General features: G+C 37.9%; 1 protein-coding gene across 9 annotated transcripts in view; it reads right to left on the bottom strand.

The window, feature by feature from the left end:
* CADPS (Ca++-dependent secretion activator) overlaps nt 1-22,510 on the bottom strand; it is a 428,545-nt gene that overhangs the window by 115,373 nt on the left and 290,662 nt on the right. For all 9 annotated transcript variants that reach the window (XM_012735284.1, XM_012735280.1, XM_012735279.1 and 6 more), the window contains 2 exons: nt 18,082-18,218; nt 14,587-14,774 (listed from right to left, as the gene is read on the bottom strand). In XM_012735284.1, coding sequence (XP_012590738.1) covers nt 14,587-14,774; nt 18,082-18,218 — 325 coding nt within the window. The remainder of the gene's footprint in view (nt 1-14,586; nt 14,775-18,081; nt 18,219-22,510) is intronic.

Genomic DNA, 22,510 nt, shown 5'->3' with positions numbered 1-22,510 from the left:
GCACAGTCACTATGGAAAACAGCACAGAGGTTTCTTAAAATAAAATTACCTGGGAGTTGAGGAAATTAAAGGGGGGTGGGAAAATAATACTCAAGGGTATGGTGTTTCTCTTTTAGTGCAATGAAACTAGAATAAAATCGTTGTGATGGTTGCACAATTCAGAAAATATGCTATAAAACTGTTGAATTGTATGCTTTAAATAGGTCAATTGTATGTGAATTATACCTCAGTACACAGTTCCTCCTTCTCCCACAGAACGACCCAAACTTAGATCTCTACATCAATTTGTATAGTTTAAGTGATTGCTTTCTTTCCCAACAACCCCATCTGAAGACTGAAAATTTATCTTTTTCAGAGGACAAAATGGAGTCTAACTAGATATAATTGAAGGTCAGGTGTCCAAAAGAAAATACATGGATTGTGTGTGCCCAGTGTTTGGACCCTTATTATATCCTCTTCTGCATGTAGCTCCCAGGATTCAGCAGTCTATCTTAATAGCCCAATAAGGAACACTTTTAGGACCCTACTGTTAGGTGAGCCAATCAAGAATCACCAGGGGCCCCCTGGTGGCGCAAGGTTAAGCCTTAACTATCCGCAGCCACTGCAGCAGAGTTTGATCCCTGGCCTGGGAGGTGACCAAAAAATAAAATTAAATAAATAAATTAAAAAAATAAATAAATAAAATTACCACAGGATCCAGCAATCACACTTTGGGTATATACCTGAAGAAAAGAAAACCACTATATTGACGAGGTATCTGTACCCCCATGTTTACTGCAGCATTACCTTATTGACAACAGCCATAACATGCAAACAGCCTAAGTGCCCACCAAAAAATGAATGGGTTAAGACAATGTGAAAAAAATACTTATACTGTGTATATTAAATTTAGTCATAAAAAAGAAGGAAATCCTGCCTTTTGTGACACAGAGAGAACCCGAAGGCATTATGTAAGTGAATTAAGTCAGGTAAGAAAGACAAATACTGTATGATCTTACTTATATGTGGAAACTAAAATGACTTCTAGAAATAGTGAGTAGAAAGCTTGTTTCCAGGTACTGTGGAGTGGGGCAAATGGAGGGAATGCTAGTCAGAGGATAGAGACTTCAGTTAAAGAATGAGTAAATTGTGGGGATCTAATATGCAGCATGGAGGCTACAGCTAAGTGTATTGTACTATGTATTTGAAGGTTGTTAAGAAAGTAGATATTAATGTTATCATGCCACACATACACACATAAAGTAAGATAATTATGTGAGGGAATGAGTTGTCAGCTAACCTTACTGTAATTATCTTACTATATATACACTGGTATGAAATCATCACATTTTCATCCTTAAATTTACCTAAGTTATATCCAATCATATCTCAATAAAGCAGAAAAAAGAACACTACATATGCTTTCCAGTGTTAGTGAGCCTCTGCTCATTGCAATAAAAAGGACCCTAGCATAAATAAGGGACATTAATTTAATCACAGTATCCTCTTGTTTTTGAATCATGATTAGATTCACACACATTTCTCCTATTCGTTTTAGACTATTCAAGTTGGAAATATAAAGGGAGGCTGCATGATTATAGCCCAAATTTATCGTGCCAAATTGGATGTAGGATAATCTGACCCATTCAAAGACTTCAGCTTCCCAGATCCCGTGTGACTTGTTTTGACTACTGGCTGAGCCAGTCTGCAGATTGGTGCGTCACCATGAAACTTCCATTGGAACATTCTTCAGTTTGCAAATGCAAGTCATCTTGAGACCAAACAAATGGTCTTATTTATAGGCCTTCTCAAGGATCCAGCATAAGTAGGGAAAATCCTGTATACTAGATCAGCCTGACTGCACAAAAGACTTGGCAAATGCCAGCAGTGTACCTCCTGTTAGGGGTTAATTGGTCAACTTCCTTTCTTTTTAAATACTAAAAATGCCCTACTTGAAAAGTAGAGTGGCTTTTCCCATTTTATAAAAATCATAAAACATCGTATAGCCTATTTTCCTTGAACTTAAAAAAGAAGGCAAAATTTTAAAAGGGGGGGAAAAAAAAGCACATCCAGGCAGGTAGCTGGGAATTTAGGAATGTGCCTTCATTTCTGAATTTTTCAGGGAAATACCTAATGTTAATTTACAAAGTTTCCTAAAATATTTTTATCATAAAATCTCCATAAATCTATGGTTAAATATCAGGATTGACCTGCACAAAATACATAAGACATCTTCTATGGTTATTACTTGTGTTATAACCTTTATCTTCCTTTGGTGTGGCCACTGAATTTTTTTCATAAACAAATTTTGATAATGTACTGAACATACATTTATACAATTCACTTTTGCATGCGCACAGCTGATTTGGGGAAATGGGAAGCATTTTAAACATTTTGATTTTTAGCAGAGAATTATGCAGAGATAACAGCTATCAAATAGAATTTATAACTTAGAAGAGGTTCATACAGATCACAGGACAGGCATTGGAATCTATTAAGCTTGGGGAGTCCAGAGATGACTATGGTCATTATTAGGAGACAAATCTGTGAAGAGAATCACTAATTTACTACCTAAAGAAGTTTCTAAAGCACTTAGGCAATTAGAAGGTCGCTTTGAGATTTGTGTTTGATATAAGTAAAACTGAACATTAAGTGTGTCCTGGCCTTCTCAGTTAATTTTCATTTCAAAGGATATTACTATAAACATCAAGTTTGATTATGTTTTTCCCCCTTTGTGCTGATGACTTACATCTGTGATTACTAAAGGTATCAACAGCTTCCAATTCCCTGAGACCCTTACACTGCTTAATCTGAACACTTATTACCTCACTATTCAAAAAAGCTGCAACTTTATTGGTTATTTAAATTTAAAGTAAAAAATTTAAAGGTAAAAAAAATTATTGTTGTAGCATATCTAAATTTACTTATTACATGCCTATGTTAGAGTGTATAGTTTTATTTTAAAATATATAGAACAAATGACCCTACTGACATGTGGAACCTAACAAATACAGGTGGCAAAACAAATCACAGTTTTGGAATCCGATGCAAATATATCATTGCAAATATATCATTACCAGAGTTGCTCTGAAATAGTACTGGGAAGAGACACTGCTATTTTGCAAACTGAAGGACATACATACAGAGTAACAATCTTTTAATGATCACAGTTTGTAACTATGTTAGTTAAAAAGCAAAAATAACCTTTTTTTTGCATTTAATTTTGCATAATTGGTTTTGAAAATCTTGTCAAACATCAATTTTATTGATTCCTAACATGTGTTACTGTTAATTATACATGGTTATTTGTCTGTCTATGGAGCTAAAAGTATTCTGTTTTAATATTTTGGGAAGTCATGGTCTACTAGAAACAATAAAATACATCTGTTTTAGAGCAGTGGTTCTCAAACTTGAGCTTGCTTCCAAATCACCTAGAGGACTTGCCACAACCCAAATAGCTGGGGTGGGGGAATATATGCATTTCTAACAAGTTCTCTTGGTCTGCTGCTTCAGGGAATATAATTTGAAAACTACTGTTCTACAGGAAAAAAAAAAAAATTGGGTGGGTGGATCTTCCAGTGGCTAAAATAGTATCTTTTAGTCAGGCTTCTCAGTTTTTCAGATTAGAGTGAATTTGGAGCCAGAGATCTCAAAGAAGTACATGGTTCGCTAATGAAGCTAGCAATTCCTTCCAAATGTGCATTTGTTTTATTTTCAAGGGATCATTCCAAGCGGTAGCAGTAGCAAAGGAAATAGAACTGTATATGTGTCTCTTAGAAATCATGTCTTCTTGGGAAACATGGGAGTGATTTGATAATTGCCATAAAACTGGCTCTGTATGTACCTTTTTCTTTTTTCAATACCTAAAACCTGAGAACTCACAAAGAATGGGAGAAGAGGAGGGAAGAAACGGTTTTAAATTCTAACTAGCAAGTCCCAGGCATGTCTTCACTGGGAGCATGCCTGGGAGCCCTCTCTGAGTCCCCTGTCCTGAATGTTACCCTTTCTGCCATCTTGATTTTGTCCATTGCTGTTTCCTAACATCACCTGATTTTCCACTGGCAGGATGACCATGTCTACCTTTCGGGTACTCTTGGGGCAGGGTAAATTGCTATCAATGCTGAAAGGGCCCTCTAGAGGCCAGTTCCACCATTTCCTGTCCAATACACCTCTAAACTGGACTGTAACCTAAGCGTAAGCAACAGGATACTCTTCTGGAACCTTTAACATAGAGTAAATGGCGCATGTTCAGAAGAAACAGGTAGAATTTGTTTACTCCTGCATCCAAGCCTACTGTACTGTCCTATGGCTGACAGTTCTTAACCTGTGCAGGTGAGAATCACAGGAGAGTGTTGAATAGACCCACCCTCAAGGTTTAATTCAATTTACTTGTTAGGAGCCTCCACACTGTAATGTGGAGCTTCCCAGGTTACTCCAATGTGCAGTCAAGAGGGAACCCCTGCTTTGATATCATTTCCTACCTTTTCTTTGAAGCTTTTACCACCAAAAAACTCCTTCTTGCTTAGATTGTCCATTCACTTTTTGTTACTTATATCATATTGATATATAGTCATAAAGTACTTACACCATCCTTTCCCACACTTCCAATTTTAGTAGAAACACTAGTGCCTTGGAACTTAGTTTGGGAAACACACTTATAGGCACACATGTGAACACAAGAAAAGGTGGCCCTGGTCTCTGATTCCACCGAAATGCACACTGGCTAACAACCATTTCTTGTATATCAGGGTCCTGCAAACTTGGACAATATGCAGGTCGAATGCAATGTCACACTAGATGCTTTCCCACCTGCAGGCCATCGGGGGCCAGAAGTGGGTCTCTCTGGCCACAACAGACTATATTACATATGACACAGCAGGCACTTCTGGAATCCACCTTTCAAGTTTTTGGCAAACCATTTTCTCACTGTCCTTCACAAAGCTGACATTTTCGGCAGTGTGATAGGAAAGATGTCATGTCAGCTGCTCTTCAAGTTCTTGTCACAGTGGTTAGCACCAGTTCTGTCATCTTCACTCTCCTCACAGTCTCCCATCTTGAGCAATGTCACAAATAATAATATATCTATAGTTGTGTTTTTGTTTCCTTTTTTTTTTTTTTGGTCACACTTAAACATCATAACCCAGTTATTCATCCTTTAGGTTACTAGTTACACAAATTATTCTCCTTTGCTGCAAATGATTCTGAGCTAGAGTATTAAGGGAGGTCTTTTGTAGGATTAATCCACAGGATTAAATAATAGGTTATTCATGTGAAATATTTGATTTTGATAGTTAAAATTAATGATATTATTCTAGTAAAAAATTTAAGTTGCGGTGCATTTTGTGAAGTGGATTCACTTCTTTGGGCTTGTTCAATTTTCCTGAACACCTAGATGAGTACACATATTCCTAATATTTAATTTTCCTGTGAACAAGTTTTTCCATGTTATGCTGAAAACCAGACTGAAGAAACCTCGTTTGGAAGGTATCTTTTTAAAAAGGTCAGGTTACTAAATGAATTCAAAGTTCACAGTGATGGATGAATTCTGATTCTACATTTATTTATTTGGTGATTAAGTGTGGAATCCAGATGTTAAACAACTGCTTGATTCAATGAGAGAATGAAACGTCTGGTCCATCTCTCTTGCATATAGCCAACTTTAAACTCTGATCACTACCAACAAGGGGTAAAACTCCAGCTGAAGTGGGAATATACTTTCTCTCCAAATGCAAATGTCCACATATGCCGGTGCAGGCATGGTAAACATGATATATTCTCTCTCTCCAAATGGATGCATGCCTGCAGACTGCATTATGGATCCATGAAAATGTCCTTAAACAAGCATGATAACTGAATCCTACTCAATAGTAACTTGTTCCAGCCCAGAAACAAGAGCGCTTAAAGGGCCAGAGTGGGAAAGAATAGCTCAGTAGATATTCTTTGCATTATTCCCTAAATAGGACATTTAGACAAAACACTCTCTTTGGATCTTGCTCTTACTCTCTTTTAATTGACTTCTTTTAGCAATTCTGTGTCTTTGAGAATGATATCTTTGAATCTAATCCTAGCATGGAATATTTTTTTTTTTGTTTCAAATGGTGTATAACAAAATCAAACTAGCACCAAAACACTAAAACATTGCTCATCTGGATGGTTTATATAATCTCCAGGTTAATTATACATTGTAATCAGGACTCTCACATCCCATAGACACTGTTTCATTATGAAAACCCAGTATTCCCCTTTCCCTGTCCTCTCCCTCCAGCCCATGCCCTTTTCTAATTATGTCCTGATGCCCTGGGGCTCAGACATGCTGCTAAAACAAATATATCAAAGTGTTTGTATCACAAAGAGTAAAATACAAAGCAACACTGAGCAGTTTCTGCATTACAAAAGCTCACTGAAGCCTATCTATTTTCTAAACACCTAGATATCATCCAACAATGGTGTCTTTATTTATAAGGATGGGAGTGGTTGGGAAGTCTCATCATTGCTAAACAATATGGATACTAATTTCACAAGGGCATTATGAGTCACAAGTGGTTCAGGCTTGATCAAGGGATTGAGTGAAGCAGAAAGTCTACAGATGACTAGAGAATGGCATAAAATGCATGTATTGCAAGAATGAATGTATTTATTTCCCCAGAGGAAAGAAAATCCAATATTCCTCTTATTCTTTGAAGAATTAGAGATCTGCTTCTTTATTTCTAGACAGACAGACAGTTAGGCTTTAAATTTCATCTTGAAGACTATACTCTTCTGAGTGATCAGACTAGTAATATATGTGGCTTTTGGCATCAAACCATTTTGAAAAGGGTGCTGTTTTGCACACACCAGAGAATTCACTGACCACAGGATGAAGACAAACTATAGGGATTTTAGAAGGAAAATACACTTGATGATTTGTCATGAGCCAGATAGACTGACTGTACTGGTAGAGTAGGTAGCTGAGCGCATTTAACAAGATCTTGTGCTTGCATGGAAAACCTGCTGTTGAAAATTGCAAGAGGCAATTTTCCTTCAGGAAGAGTTACATTATCTAAAAGTTATAATGTCAGCCCTAAAAAGAATTTCTCTTTGGGATGCCAACTTTTATTGGAAGTGTGTCTGGACCTTCTTCCCTTTCTCTCTTACAAATACTGCCTGTTAGGTAAAGCTGGTTCTTAAGAATTTAGAGACTGACTCATTCATATGGAAGGCCAATACTTGCTCAAGTTGGAGCAGGTATTGTATTGTGTCTGTCTGTAACACAAGTCCGAGAATTGAGAGGTCCCCCCTCCAAGTCTGCCTGCTACTAAAATGATGTACTTAGAGGTCAAACAGAGCTCTATAGCCTTTTTTCTGTCTCTCCCCTGGGGAGAGAGTTCCTTGGGAGAGAGTTAAAGGGTACCCAACAGAATGTCTTAATGAGTCAAAATGTGAGGGGGAGAAGGGTGGGACATAGGGGGGAGGAAGACAAAGTTGGAGTGAAAGAACAAATCATACATGTGCAAATATTGCTTCTACTTCCAGGTAGACATACACAAAAAAATTAAAAAAAAAAACATTATGTGATATGGATTGGTAATAAGGGGCCAACACTGGAGGCCAGGACAGGGTCAATGAAATAATGACCCAATTCAGGGGAGAGAAGCTAAGAGATATGATCTCTAATAGTGGCAAGGAAGAGAGGGCAAATGGATGCACTCGAGAGATGCTTAAGGGCATTAATGGGGCTTATTAACTGAATACTTGTGAGGTGCTGGGGAGGAGGGATGAGTCTAAGACAGCTCTTGAGGTTCAGTCTTGGGCTACTGAGTGGATGGACCCTTTACTGAACCCAGTGGAATAACCAAAGAAAAGTGAGATTCTGCTGATTGTTCAGTTACTCAAATCTAACCCACAGGGATCATACGGTCTCTGCAAGCAGGCAGTGCCTTGGCTCCAAGTACATCTCCCAAAAGAATCCTTGGACACATTTTCGGAGCTTTTTAGGACTCATGCCCTCTTACATCTGCTTACAGACTCATTAATCTATGCAGCTTACTTTGGATTGGGGCGGTTGGCATTATGGATTTGTTAATTGCTGATACAATGTACTTTCTACGCAGGCCATATGTGAAGAGCAGCACTGGCATTCAAGAAATGTTAAATAATAATGTAAATGAGAAAACTTTCCAATCCCAATAATAAAGGGATCCAAGGAACATTGACGCAACTCGCTACCATCAGAGCTGTTTGATTGCCTTGTCACTGTGGGACAGTGACCAAAGTGATGCTAATCTAAATGTCATCTAGAAAGAATACTAAAAATATTATGGTGAAAATTAAGTACTGCAACCTTAGGCGCTGATTTAAAAATTAGAAGATATAGCAATTTACATCTGTGGATTTTGTGATCGCCAAGTGCAACCAGCTGAACATACTTACATTTTCCTTTTCTTTCCACTTGACTTGAGAAAATTTGTTCAGTTTTAAAGAGCTGACCAAACTAATGTTCTTTCAAGCAGTGGTTCTTAAAACATTGCGCCATATCAGAAACACTTTAAAGATGTTTAATATATGGTGCTTAGGCCCTGTCCCACATCAAATAAATCAGAACCTTTGCAGGTGGAGCATATTTTAGGGTCATTTAGCGATTACAATGAGCAGCTAAGTTGAACAACCAGGGCCATACATAAATAAGTAGGAGTTGAAGACCCAATGCCTCAGAATTACCTGGGGAGGAAGAGATGCCCAATCCCATCTAAAACTTGCTGAAGTAAAATAATTTAAGGATAGGTCCCAGTCTCTTCCATTTTAACAATTCCCTGTGCACTTTATTTTATGCTTACAAGAGCTTGGGTATAAGCCAGAGGTGCAGGGGCTAAGCAGACTCACCAGAGAGAGTGGGGAGCAGAACAGGTGGACTAACTGAAATACACTGCTGAGGGGAGCACTGGGTGAGACAGGAGAGGTCTGCTGTGCCATGTGGGTCAACTCCCTGGCCGGGGATTGAAGTTGTGCTGCAGCACTGATAGCTTTATAGTGCTGAGACTTAAAACCTCTTGTGTCACCTGAGAGGCCCCAACTCCCGGTGGGCTTTATAAGCATATTTGAATATGTGAACCACTGCACAAATTGAAAATCAACAAGTTGAAAACCGGTGAGGTCTGTAGAAACAGTATGATCTGTGTACAAGAAACAAACAAACAAATCCCATTAAAAAAAGGAGAATTGGGGGCCCTCCCTGGTGGCGCAGCGGGTTAAAGCACTGCACTGAGAAGCTAAAGCCACTTCCGCATGAGTTCGATTCCCGCCTGCCCCGGAGGAGACCACATGGTGTGGCAGACCTCTCCTGGCCCGCCCGCTGCTCTCCTCAGCAGTGTACTTCGTAGATCTGCCTGTTCTGCTCCCCACTCTGTCTCTGGTGAATCCTCTCACCCTCCGCATCTCTGGCCTGTACCCCAGTTCTATATGAATAAATAAATAAATCTTAAAAAAAAATAAAAAATAAATAAAAAAAAAAAAAAGGAGAATTGTCAGCCCATCACTGAGAATTTAGTTTGTGGGGCTTTATTTGCAGCAGCTGTCCTATGTATTGTAGGATATATAGCTACAACCCTGGCCTCTATCTACTAGATGCCAATAGCACTGTCTTCCCCCAGTGTAACAATTAAAAATGTCTCAAGACACTGCCAAATATTTCTCCCAACTGAGGATATGATCACCCTGTTAAGAACTACAATTCTACAAGATGCCAAACAGGTGGATGGTTGCATATTTTCAATGCTGAGAATTATGAACTGCAAACATCCTCTTGATGGAACAGATGTGTCCACTTATGATTAGATGTTTGGGTTTCAATTGGCACAGTCTCTCCTGAAGAGGTGGCAACGGCTTGCAGAGCAGGAGGGAGATGCTCCTGCATGGCACCTGAGCCCTCTCTAATGACTTCCAGCCTCAGCAGGTAATCATAGGTAAAAAGTGGCATTGCACCTGCTCTGAAGTTGGTGATATAGTAATAAGGGCTCTGTTAAATTGCAATTTGCTTATGTGAGTCTTAAATTCCTTCTTAACCCTGGTCAAGGAAGAGATTACCTCTACATGTGTACACAGTGTTCATACTCGTGAAAGAGGTTAAGAAAAAATTTTCCCAATACAAAACAGCTGTTAACTAATGCTCAAAGAAGAATCTTCCTTCAGGCAGTTTAAAACTCCAGACACACCCTGGCTTTCTTCATAAAGCCAAAATGACCAGGTTGGCCAAATTAATTTTGGAACTTTTCAGGACAACAATGGACCCTTCACTAATTAATTCAGAAGACTGCTGTAGCTTCCTCTTAAACTCATACCAAATGGTTGAATTTGGCATCTCACATCTATAGGCAGGCAATAGGCAGAGAGTTTATACATGCATGTCAAAATAACCATGTTTCTATCAGGCTCAGATACTTATTTGTTAAGGAGTAAGTGACTGAAACTATGTAAGCCTCAAGCACCTCATGTGTTAGATGAGGATAATAATAATGATACTTATCCCATAGGGATAAAATTAGGCTAAAATGAGCTAATATATATAAGCACTACTTCATACAGTGCCTGGCACATAGCAAGCCTATATTAAATGACCACAATAACAGTTATTGTAATTAAACCTTATTTATGAAAACTGACAATGGGCCATTTCATTTGTAACCTATGGAAAATAATTTTAGAGGTTGACAGGATATTATAGATGCTATGATTCTATATGTTCACTTTGCCTATGAGGCAATAGGAATGAAATGTGATTTCCTAGATTTATGAACAGAAGGCTCTCACACTCAGGTTTTCAGAATATACTTACAGTGTTGATGTAGTACAAAGAGGAAGAACTTTGAGTTCAGAATATCTGGGTTTGCCACTTAAATTTACCTTCAGTTTTACTATCACAAAAGGGATATAAACATAGCTAATCTGAAATGTTATAGCAAATGAGACAGTAATTGCAAAAGCACTTTGTGTACTACAGAAATGCCACACAACTGATATCTATTATGCTTCTTTCTCATTAAAATAAGTACAATGTAAAAATAGATTATGGAACACAGAGAAAATTCTGAAAGCATCATTCAATATCCCTCTGAATAACTTTTCTGGGCTTAGGAATAGGTCAGGTCTGGCAGGAGTGCCCATTTACTCTGCTCTGTTTCAATGCTGATTTGTCAGAAGCAGCACCTTGGACAGCAGTCAGAGAGCCCTCTTGTCTGAAAATCTGTATCATTCTGTCAGAATTCGAGGCACCTACAACATTCTGTCACTTGCTTACTTGCTGAAGCTACTATTGCTCTGCAGTGTGATCTTCATGGGGAAACACAAACAAAAACTCCACTTTGACACCCTTCTTACTCCCTGTAAGTTCAGAAGGTGGCTGTCCACACCGGATCAGGGTTTTCATTGAACTTCACCTGCATACATGGATAGACAACCTAGCACCTTCTCTAAACTTTCATTCACTTGGCCTATGAACTGTATGTAGTTTAGGACTTAGAAATATTCTGTTGAATAAATTCATACAAAGCATAAAGCATACTTGTTTGTGAAATATGTGTAGCTGGCAATGCAAGGTCAGTTTGGATAGTTTAGCAATGCCAAGAACACTGTTTCAAAAATACAAATGAAACTTTAAATTGTTAATGTTAATCTGGGATAAGAGCAGGGAAGGTGAAGGAATTAAGGATAACATTGGAGATAATTAGTAAATCTAGTTTAAAAAGAGAAAAAACCCCAATTCACCAATTTATCAATTTACTAAGAGAGTGTCCCTAAAGTATACAGGCAACAAGAGAGGTTAAACAATTTCAGAAAATAAAAGTGCCTTCAAGGTGACCTCATTATTCAAGTAATAATACTAAGTCACTGATTTGGTGATAGGAATTATGCCCTTATTATAAATAATAATTTGAAGACAGATTTCTTTCATGAGATGAATGTGGAATAGAGAGGAGTTGGCTGAAAAATGATGTAACTGCTATAAATGTATAGACCCATCTTATGCCAACCTATTTTATTTGCTCCTTAAACATAATTTCAAAATCATAAAGTATGGGTGTTTAATATGAATGACTTGGTAAGGTACCAGTCCCCTAGCTAGATAGCACTAAAAAGGCAAGCTAACTCATGATCCTGTTTACATATTGCTCTTTTTTAGTGTATATGATCCAGATGTATAGGATTCCATTCCTCCAGATGTACAAGATGCATGTTGCCACCCACATCTACCACTAAGATGCCCACTGTTCTCCACCACCCTAGATTGGGTCCCTCTACACTTTGCTCCCCACCCTCCAAGTCCCACTCCAGTAGCCTCAACTATGCATTGAGACTTTTAAAATTTGCTATTAGTTTGGTTCTGTCTGACTTTTGTTTTGTTTATATTCTAGACATAAATGAAACTATCCAGTACTTGGCTATTTCCTTCTGACTTGTTTTGTTAGTATTATCTCCTCCAGTTCAGACCAAGTAATATCAAATGACAAGAGCTCATGTTAATATGCTTTAAGAATCAATAACTGACTCAAATTCAGTCCCAGTCATTATTTTTGCCCATTGTTAGAAATGTTTTGAAAAGCCCGTGTTAAAAAAAAAAAAAAACACAAAGAGAGACTTTAGGGATTTATAAAGTTCTCTGTTTGCTAAGTGTGCTAAGGTGGAAGTGGTGGAGGGACAGGGACAGGTCATAGACATTGCAAAACAGAAGCCACTCCACCTGTATTAACTTCTTACCTTCTGGGCTCTGGATTTGCCTGGGTTTAGGGATCTTTTCTTTTTTTGGATTCCTTTTTGTTATCGTTGTTAGCCTCTGATTCAGATGGGGAGGGTATTTTGCTCCCTTCTGGGTCTGTATTTGGTAGCAGCTCACTAATGTACACATGCATTTGTTTGGAGGGGGGTGGTCACATGCACAGAATATGGTCAACCACAGGAGAGCCAAGAGCACACATACATGCACAAACAAAAGAAAGAGAAGGGAGGATGCATGAAACAGCAAGAGCAAATGCATTCAAACTAAAATAATAAGAAAAAAAAAGATGCAAACTTGCATAAGGAAAATCAGAACTGAAAAGAAAATAAGAAATCCAAAACTGTTTCCATGACAAGATGTATAAACCTAACTGTGAATCAAGTGGCAGTCTTACAATATGAAATCCAGACAATGTGTATCATAATTCATGATGATGTTTACCAGGGAGTTTACAAAAACACTTCATTATTTTATAACACTTTCTTATTCAGTAACATATGTAGAATACAGTGTGACAACCCAGAGAATATAATGCAACTTCTCTCTCTCTCTCTAAAGAATTTAGTCCAAGAGGCTGTAACAGATAGTCATCAAAGTGTACATATTTATAAAAAGCAGAATTATGCACAGATAGTCTCCAGGTATCAGAGTTTTCAGGAGCATCTTTTGTACAAATAAAAGGTCATGTTCTAGGCTAGTGTAGCTTGTAACAATGGAAAGAGATGATAACCTTGCTGCCTGCGAAATATTCAAACCTACAATGCTTTTGTTATCTAGCTCTATGTACTGAAGTTATATTTTACAAAATCTACCAGTACTAGAGGGAAAGCACAAAACAAATCCCAAAGATATTTCACAGTTGTATAGCTTGCAAAAATGAGAATGACTGACACAGTTCTGATTTTTTTTTTAAAGTGCCATCAATTATGAATTCTTCAAATTGTGAATAACCCTAGATCACAATGTTTTATTTGGAGGCTGGGTTTCTGAAACCACCTAGCTGTCCTGGGTTGTGCCTCCCCTTGCACTGGGTTGAGCTGCTTTGGGGGTAAAGTAGGCTTCTCTTTATAGTAGTATGAGGCTATATACATTGGGATAGCAAACTGGCTGTGGCAGTGTGGAAATTTATTCCATGTCTTCAGAGCCAAATGGTAATGTTCTTAAATTATTTGCTGTTTTGCATTTTTCAGAACATGTATCTTTTCCTCTATGAGCTGGATAATGTCTAAGGAGAGAGAGAGTACTCAGTAAAGAGTAAGAAGAACTGATGTTCTGCACTTGTCTATAAAATCTATAAAATGAAGGGGATGGTTACATGTGATCTCTAAGGTTCTCCCCATCGCCATCATTAAACTACTCCAGAAGTTACAGTCATTTTTGCCTTCCAGTCTAGAATTTGCTCACCATGTATGCTAAATGTTTGACAGTAAGTAATTATTAAATATTTATGGAACAACTAATAGTAACAAAGGCAAATATTTATTAAGTCCTTTTCATATTCTAAGCATTAAATTGAACCCTGCTGTCTACTTGTATACTCTCAAGAACCCCTTGAGATGAGAAAACTGTAGCTTGAGGGTTATGACCAACCAAGGTCATTGCCAGTAAATGGAGGAGTCATGATTTTAATCTATATTATTCTAACTATAGAGAGCTCACTAAAAATCCTATTTGTCATTCTCTCCTTTGAAAGGAGAAGGGACTAAGAAAACCTTGTGCTCCTTGTGTTTGTGTGTCACTATGTATGCTACTGAAGTATAGGAATAATCAGAAAGAGATGATCTTAAAAGTAGGACCAGTTATAAAATGTTACCAGTGTCTCACAAAAAATGTTTTAGTAGCACCTCTAGACACATGCCTACCTGTTGCCATGAACATGGGATGCGCAGAAGGCAAAGCTGTAGTGAAGGAGGGTGGGGTCAATCATGGCGCCATTTTCTGCCCGTTCAAGCAAGTCTCTGAGGTAGCAGAGATGTCGATGACACCCTCGCACTCCATTTCGGGCGCAATACTCATCTAGTACAAACACCTGCCCAGGACTGAACCAGCCCTGTTTGAGGAAAAAAGGAGACACTTTCTTTTAAATACAGGTGGTTTTCCAGAAAGCTGCTAGAGTTGGGGGCAGGTGACAGGAGAAGGGGATTAAAAAATAGAAATAGTATAATAACACTTATAGGCTGCTAAGTGCCAGTCATTGTGCTAAGCACACTGTGTGCAATATCTGGTTTAACCTTCACAAAAGCTTAAAAATAGGTACTTTTATCCCTGTTTGATGGATGGGAAAATTGGAATCCAAGAGGTAGGTAGTGGTGGAGTCTGAATTAGCAGATAGCATGAATCCAGAGAGTGTCAGAGTACTGAGATGGGAGTAGGGCAGATCTTAGTCACTGATAAGAGAAAATAATGACATTAATGTCTGCCATTGGTATAGTACATTGCACTTGACACAGAACTCAGTTGAATCCAACAAAAATATGTGGGTTTATCTTCATTTCATAGATGAGGAAATAGAAATGAGAAGTGTTAAGAGATAAAGATAACAAAAGAGGTAGCATTCAAATTCAGCTCTCTCTTACTCTGTCTTTTTTTTTTCTCTCTCAAATGCATTAAGAAATATAAGGGTTGGTCTACACACATGCTAGCACTTCATAAGTCCTTTCAGCAGGGGAGAAAAAATTTTAATTAAAAATGAAGCTAATAATTTTTAAAAAAATGAAGCTGATAACATAACTTCCCAAAGACAATGACTAGCATGACTGTTTTCAAGTTGTGAAGGAGGTATTAGTCAATTAAATTCAGAGGATTTCCTTCCACTCTGGTTTAGCTTCCCCTTCCCACCCCACCCCCTTTGGCAATTATTTGTTTTCTTATTATTTATTTGCTTATTAAAGGGCCAGGAAAATCTCTGCTATCAAAGAGAATCTGGATGGAATATCTGATTCAGAGCAGATTTGGGATAGAAATCGTGGCTTCCATTATGCACTCAGCGACTCAGAAAGGGCAAGGGACTTGCCACTCAAGGTCACTTATGGGTCAAGCCTGGAATCACATTACTATTTCTATGATGCAAGAAAATAAATAAAAATAGATGATATTTTGTAAGCTGGGAATTTAGAACTGTTATAAATTTAATTGTACTTTGAGGGTCTTCTCTGAATCATCTTTAGAATATTGCTCTGTCTTGGGAGAAAAAAGGCAAAAGGTGAAAGTAGTTGGAGGGCAGGGAGAGGCCACAGAAGGGCAGGGGGAAAGAGGTCTCTGCAATATTCCAATCCTGTATTAGTGATCTGGGAAATCTTCGATTGACAACATGCAGCTCAGCAATGCATCCAACGAAAGACGGCATCGTTCCTATTTCAAATGATAAGTTACTGCAGAGGGCGGGAGAGTAGTCGAGGCAGTGGGCTGCCCCTATAGGCAACTTCTTTGCCACTCCATCTGCTACCCCAAATGCTAAATCTTAGAAACAACACTGCTGTGAAAGATTAAAATATATTTTCTACGACTCAGATGACACCAAGTCTTTTGTAGATGCCAAAATAGCTGCTTTGAAAAGAGTTGAAGAAATATCAATTAGGAACTCAGTCGAAGACACAGAAAAATTTATGTATCCCTGCTGGTCGGTCTCCAAAACTAACTGAAAAAAAAAAAAAAAGATTGTAATAATAAAAAAAAAATGGAATATATAGTGGCAGGAGATTAGGTAATTTTAATTGGTGATATTTTCTAAAATTTGGAGCTGATAATTAGTGTATACAGGTACACAAAATGGGAAGGAAACTATTTTATTAATTACTTTGATTAGGATCATATTTTTAAGTTGATACATGACTAATAGGAAGCAAACTTCAAGTTTTCATTTCTAGTTTACTCTTTTTGAAAGCATATACTAATCTCTTAGCATAACAGAAAACTGATTTTTAAAATGGTGTAAAAATAGTCTTAAAAACAATATAACTCAGAGAAATTCCTAAAGAGATAGGAGTTATACATAAACGGAAATGGTTTAAGTTCAGAAGCATATTCTTGCATGCTTCATCAATGTAATTATAATTATGTGACTTAGTCACATAATTATAGGAAATATATATGAGAAAATTGCCTTGCAATGCAAGGTAAGCTTTTTTTTTTTTTTTTTTTTTTAAGTCAAAGCAATACATTCCTTTTCAGTTTGGCAAAGTTCAGATTCTTCTGGTGAAGTACTTCTAAACCTGAGATAATCAATGAATCTTTTATGAGATATGAATTAATAAAAAAACCCACTTCTGTTTTTAAGGCTATATTATCTGCTCTTTTTGATATTTTGGCTTTGGTACAGAAAAAAAAAGGAATGAAAAATAAAAATTAGAATAGGTTTACGATCTAGTCATGTCATTTAGGAAAGGAACAGATTTTCATCAGATTTATGATAATGTCAATAATGTTAATCCTAGTTAAAATACATAATGTTATAATATACAGATGCATTACATTTAGTGCATAGAGTCAGGGAAGAAGATTTTCCTCTGTATAATGTCATTTAATGATCTCCCCTCATCTTTCCCATCCATAAAGAGGGATTTATATAGAATTTATCTTTAAGAAAGTACCACCAGTTCATCTTTAAGAAAGTACCACCAGTTCACCAGTTTGCAGCAGGGGCTAAATAGGTTCTGAAATCTAATAATATAAAATAAAAAATGTATCTTCAGAAAGCCAATAAAGACATAACAGCAACCCCTTGAATTTAAATGATTTAAATTGATGCTTTGACAGGATTTCCAGAAATGCTGCTGCTCTTTCTGGGGAGCTGAATTCCAAACATGTAAGCCACCATAATTTCCCTAACGGGTGGAAAAACACTTTGAATAATATGAAGGAATAAGAAAGTACCCCAATAAACAAATCCAAAATAGTTAACCTTATGAAAAGTGAAGTAGAGTTTATTTACAAATCATTTTAATCTTCAAAATACATACAAAAAGAAGATATTCATTTCTAAGACAAGAGCACAAGCTTATATCATCTGGGGTGGAGAGGGAAGGGCATCTTTAAGAAACGGAGGCGATTTTACAACTTCTCCACAAGCAGGTGCCAAACTCGATTACCCTCTTGGGAATATTTCTCATGTAGCAGCTGAAAAGGGGGAAGCTAAGATAGGGAGGCTGGGGAATTGGATTCATCTCTACTGATAACTTCCTCCTGCTCTGTCTTCTTTCTTTGGTAAGTAAAACCATTTGAACCCAGGAAATCAAGAACACACTTAAAATTGTTAAATGGGCTCTGCAATGTAGAAAAGAGCCCCTGAAATAAAGGTAGATCTTATATTTTAAAATGCCATCATGTTTAAATAGCTGTAGACCAAAGAATATACTTGCCAGGCAAGAATAGGAATCATTTAGTCTGTGATCCAAAGTAAGGCGTTGCACCATCTCAAAGAGGGAAGCGTGGTCAAAGTTACAGGGGTTGGAAGAGATAAATTCATCCATGCCATGTTTTTGAGCTCTATCTGCGTCTGTTCATTTATACATGTAGAGAGAGACACAATTTAGAAAAATACATCACATTTTCTTTGACATTTCAAATACACAGGAATTCACTAGGCATTACGAACGCTAGCTGCTTCCCGCTGCCTCCCACCACATCCCCAAGATATTCTTTTACCTCCCATTGTCAACTTGCATCACTTAACTGGTGAGTTTATTGCATTTAGGCAAAAATATATTGGCATCAACATGTTTATCAAATGATCACAACTCCAGTGCATTTATGTTGTTCTTTAAAAACTAAGCACACGACCGTAACTTCGCCTGCGTTTCACCAAACACTGAAAGCAGATCGGGTCTTTGGTTATAAAAGCCTATTTAGATTTTTAGGTTTTTAATAGATTCTGCCATTCCAGTGGTTATGTCTAGAGCAATTTCTCTACAATTATTGGGATTATCTGAAAAAAGGGCTGTGCTGATTTTCAGCAAAGTGACAATATTTGTATCCTCCCCTTCCAAATCCCATTGCCAATTTGGTTTCACAGAAGTTTTGGCTCCCCACTCTCCAAAATTAAAAAAAAAAAAATAACAAAAGATTTTCACTGAACCCTGGAGAATAAGTTGTATGGGAATTTAGTTTGTGATAGCCAAGGACATTGCTTGATAGTGCGCTCACTCAGTGAGCAGAGCATATAAAAGAGACAAACAAATTTACTCAGCCAGAGCTATGATTTGCCACTTATTATGAATTAATAGTCTCAATGTATTCACACTTTTCCTTACAGGGTGAAGGCTGTAGGCAAAACCTCCTAAGGGCTAACTAATTAATCTCAATATGTGTAACTAAAATACTCTATACTCCACTGGCAAAATAACTCAGAATTCAATTCAATCAAAACCAAGAAAATCCCAAAGAGGTAGGAATGAAGGTCCTATACATTAAAGAAATCGGCTCACTCCACCTCAGTTACTGTCCTGATATACAGACTGTGATTAAAAAGGACTTGTATCAAATCAAGCAAGGGTTTATTTGTCCTCTTGTGTGCAATATTCTACTGGAATCTGGGGACCTACCAGGGAGCAGAGATGCTGTCAGGACACAGAAAACGGATTTCTGACTTGAGAGGGTGTTTAGATAATATTTTCATAGGTAGCCTTCATCCCAGGCATTTTTTCCTCCTCCTATGCTTGGGGTATGAGTGAAAGGTTAAGTTATAATAGCAGTGTGACTTTAAGATGATGGTTTCTCTTTACATTATTACTGATTTTTTGTACCATTTGAATTTAAATGCATAGTACATCAGATTTATATCCTCATATTGTTAGATTTTTTAACAACTTCAGTTATTTTTCCTACAAGCAGCAAGTGGTCAGTGTTTGAACGAGATGTGTTGTTTATGCCCAAGATACACAGACGCAACGGTTTCCAGAAGGCAAGTAGAAGAATATGTATTTAATAGCCAAATCACTGTGTTAGATGATATGACATGAGATTTTGGAAGCAGTATCACATGTGTAGGAATTATATTAGAAATCTGAAAGAAATCTCTTTGCTGTGTTAATTGCTTCTGAACTGTCTTTACGAGAGTGCTTTCGGTTTGAGGGTAGGTGTTTTATCTAGGAGATTCTTTTGTTTGGTTGTATGTCTCCACACCGTATTTCTCCTTTGACTCTGGATGGACAGTAAGAAAAGTTGGTGCCTGGGTAAGAGCCAGCTGCTCCAAGGGGGGTGGGGGGGGGGGGGAGGAGTGGGGGGTGTTTCGCTGGCCCAGGGCAAATGTCTTCACCTGCTCCAACTTTAGGTCTGCCAATTCTGGGGGCCACTCTCCCTCCCTTAGGACAGATTCTGTTCTCTCATCTACAGCCTATGAGCCCAAGGTCACTCAATTTCAGGTAAAACTGGCTGTGGGATGCATGATCTGCTCATCCAGTTTCATCTTCACAAAAAGCCTCTGTCACCCGGTGCTTCCTAGTGTCAAAAGGAAGCTGAGGCATTTTGACTAGCACGAGCCTCTTGCTCACAGATTTCTCATAAGAGGCTGAATGCTACAAACTGGCCAGGACCTTCCTTTGCCAGTTAGGCTTTGCTATTATATTGCTCCTCAATGGTGCAACTGGTCATTGAGCTCAGAGACAAGGGGTTCCCTTTGTACCTGTTAAAAAGAACTATGGCACGTTTCAAATCTCTTACTCTTTGTCGAACCTCTTGAAAACTCTGCAGTGAACTGTTTTTCCTTGTTGCCCTCTCAGGAAATGGATCTGAGGTGACTTGACTCCTTTACTAAGACCTGAGTACAGACCTTCTAGTTGCCTCCCCAGTCCATTGCCAAAGAGTTCTGCTGTGCTAATTCTTGTCTCAGAGAAAAGTGAAAGAATAATTTCAGTTTTACTGGTTTACAAAAAAAAATGCTTAAAAACAGTTTCTTTTCTGAAACTGTCAACATATAAATTCCCTCTCCCTTCTTTCTTTCTGAGTTCACACGTAGAAAAAGCACAGGGATGATTTTAGAGGTCTGGATTCTAGTTGGAGCTCTGTTTATAAATTGCCGGGGGGATATTGCTGAGTTCTGGATCTCACTGAATCTCAGCCTCCTTGTATGTAAGTTGAGTCAATCTCGGAATTCCTTTTCTGGGCCATTGTCATTTAATGATACTAAAGTCCCCTGTACACCTACGTATGTGAAGTAGTACTAGTGCAATGGGAATTTACAGCAGGTAGAAGGAGCAGCCCCGGGATTTTGCTTACACAATACATAGAACTAGGCTCATTAATGTTTCCAGCAACTCAAAAGTGCCTAAAACGGCTGAAATTTTAAGAGGTTTAAACTTAAAATTTTACTATTTTAAGAAATGATCAGGAATGTGACTTTAAGGGTCTTATTTGCTAAGCTCCACCTCAGCAGGAATTTTAGTCTTTTTGTTGTCTGCTATATTACCTGCACATAGCAATAATACCTGGCACATAGTAGGTGCACAGTACATATATATCAAAATAAAAAATTTCATCAAGCTAAATCAATTTACTCTTTTAGAATATATTTTCTACATTTTGAATGGAATGTCAACAATGGAAACGATTTGATGGGAATTCGGCTAACAAGTGGTTAAGTGGGTGGACTTAGTAGGTCATAAGGACTAAATCTGAGGCTGGCTCTGTCCTTACTTGCTATGAGACCTGCTGCAAGTTGTTTTTCAGCCTTGTTTTCCTCATATGTAAAATAAGAGGCATATTGAAGTCAGAGGGCTGTTGAGAGGATCTTATGAACAGTACCTGTAAAGCACTGGGGCACCTAGCACATAGTAAGTGCTCATTAAACTTTCTTTCACAACCACTTGTAAAGCTTCTATGTGCTTGGGATGGAGGTTAATGGAGTAGAAAATATCAGCAAGTAAAACAAGAAGCCCCTGAATTTTGTTTACACAAAATTATCTTTTTTTAAAATTTCTTAGAATTAGTGAAGATGTGCAAGATTGAGCTTAATTACCAGACAAAGATTTTTAGAACTCTCAAAGCCAGTTTGTTCAATCTTCTTAGCAAGTCATGCTAGTCTCTGAATGTACAGCTAATGTCAGTTACAGGTTGCTTAAACCATATTTATTCTAGGAAGTTGAGAGTCCTTCCCAATGGCTCTGCTTTATGCTTTTCACCCAGGGGATAACCAATTGCCACATCCTATTTTTGTGCTTGTGTTGGGTTATCTTCCAATTTCTCTGTGGTCAGCACACGCGCACACACACACACACACACACACCTGAATCCTTTGGTAGATAATATGTTCCTGGAGGGCAAGTTTCTGAGCTGTTATTTCCCCTACAAGCTCCCTGAGGGCCAGGTCCTGAGGAGGTGTTTATTAACTAACTTACTCTGACACTTCCATCTCAGGAAACTTCCCATTGACTTTATTAAGGAGTCACACACATGGGGATTCAGATGGCATCTTGCAAATCTGAAAGTGGGAACATGTGCTCTTAAGGGAAAAAATCTTATAGAAGGAAACAGAATTCTAGGTGCAGGTGTCTTTGGATACCATTCAGATTGTCTGCTTGTGTCTCCATACATGTCTAGGACCATATGCATTACATATGCTGCCTATTTTAAAATAAAACAGTGCAGTGGTCCAGCTGTTCCAAATTCTGTTTCAAAGAACTTGTGGGTGCTTCCCAAGCAACACTATATAGTCATTCTTGCACTGTCCCAGTCTGTTCTTCAGTGCTGAGCATGAAAAATAAATGTTCCTTGCAACTCAGTTTCCCCTGTATAAACAATTGGAGTTGGTTGATTAAGGGAAAAGAAAACTCCAGGGTTGACTTTAGCAAGAGG

This window comes from Condylura cristata, unplaced genomic scaffold, assembly GCF_000260355.1.
Source record: "Condylura cristata isolate star-nosed mole 26May11 unplaced genomic scaffold, ConCri1.0 scaffold00004, whole genome shotgun sequence".
In the NCBI taxonomy this organism is placed as follows: domain Eukaryota; kingdom Metazoa; phylum Chordata; class Mammalia; order Eulipotyphla; family Talpidae; genus Condylura; species Condylura cristata.
The sequence above is the reverse complement of the archived record's forward strand: the minus strand, read 5'-3'. Positions and strand labels throughout refer to the sequence as shown.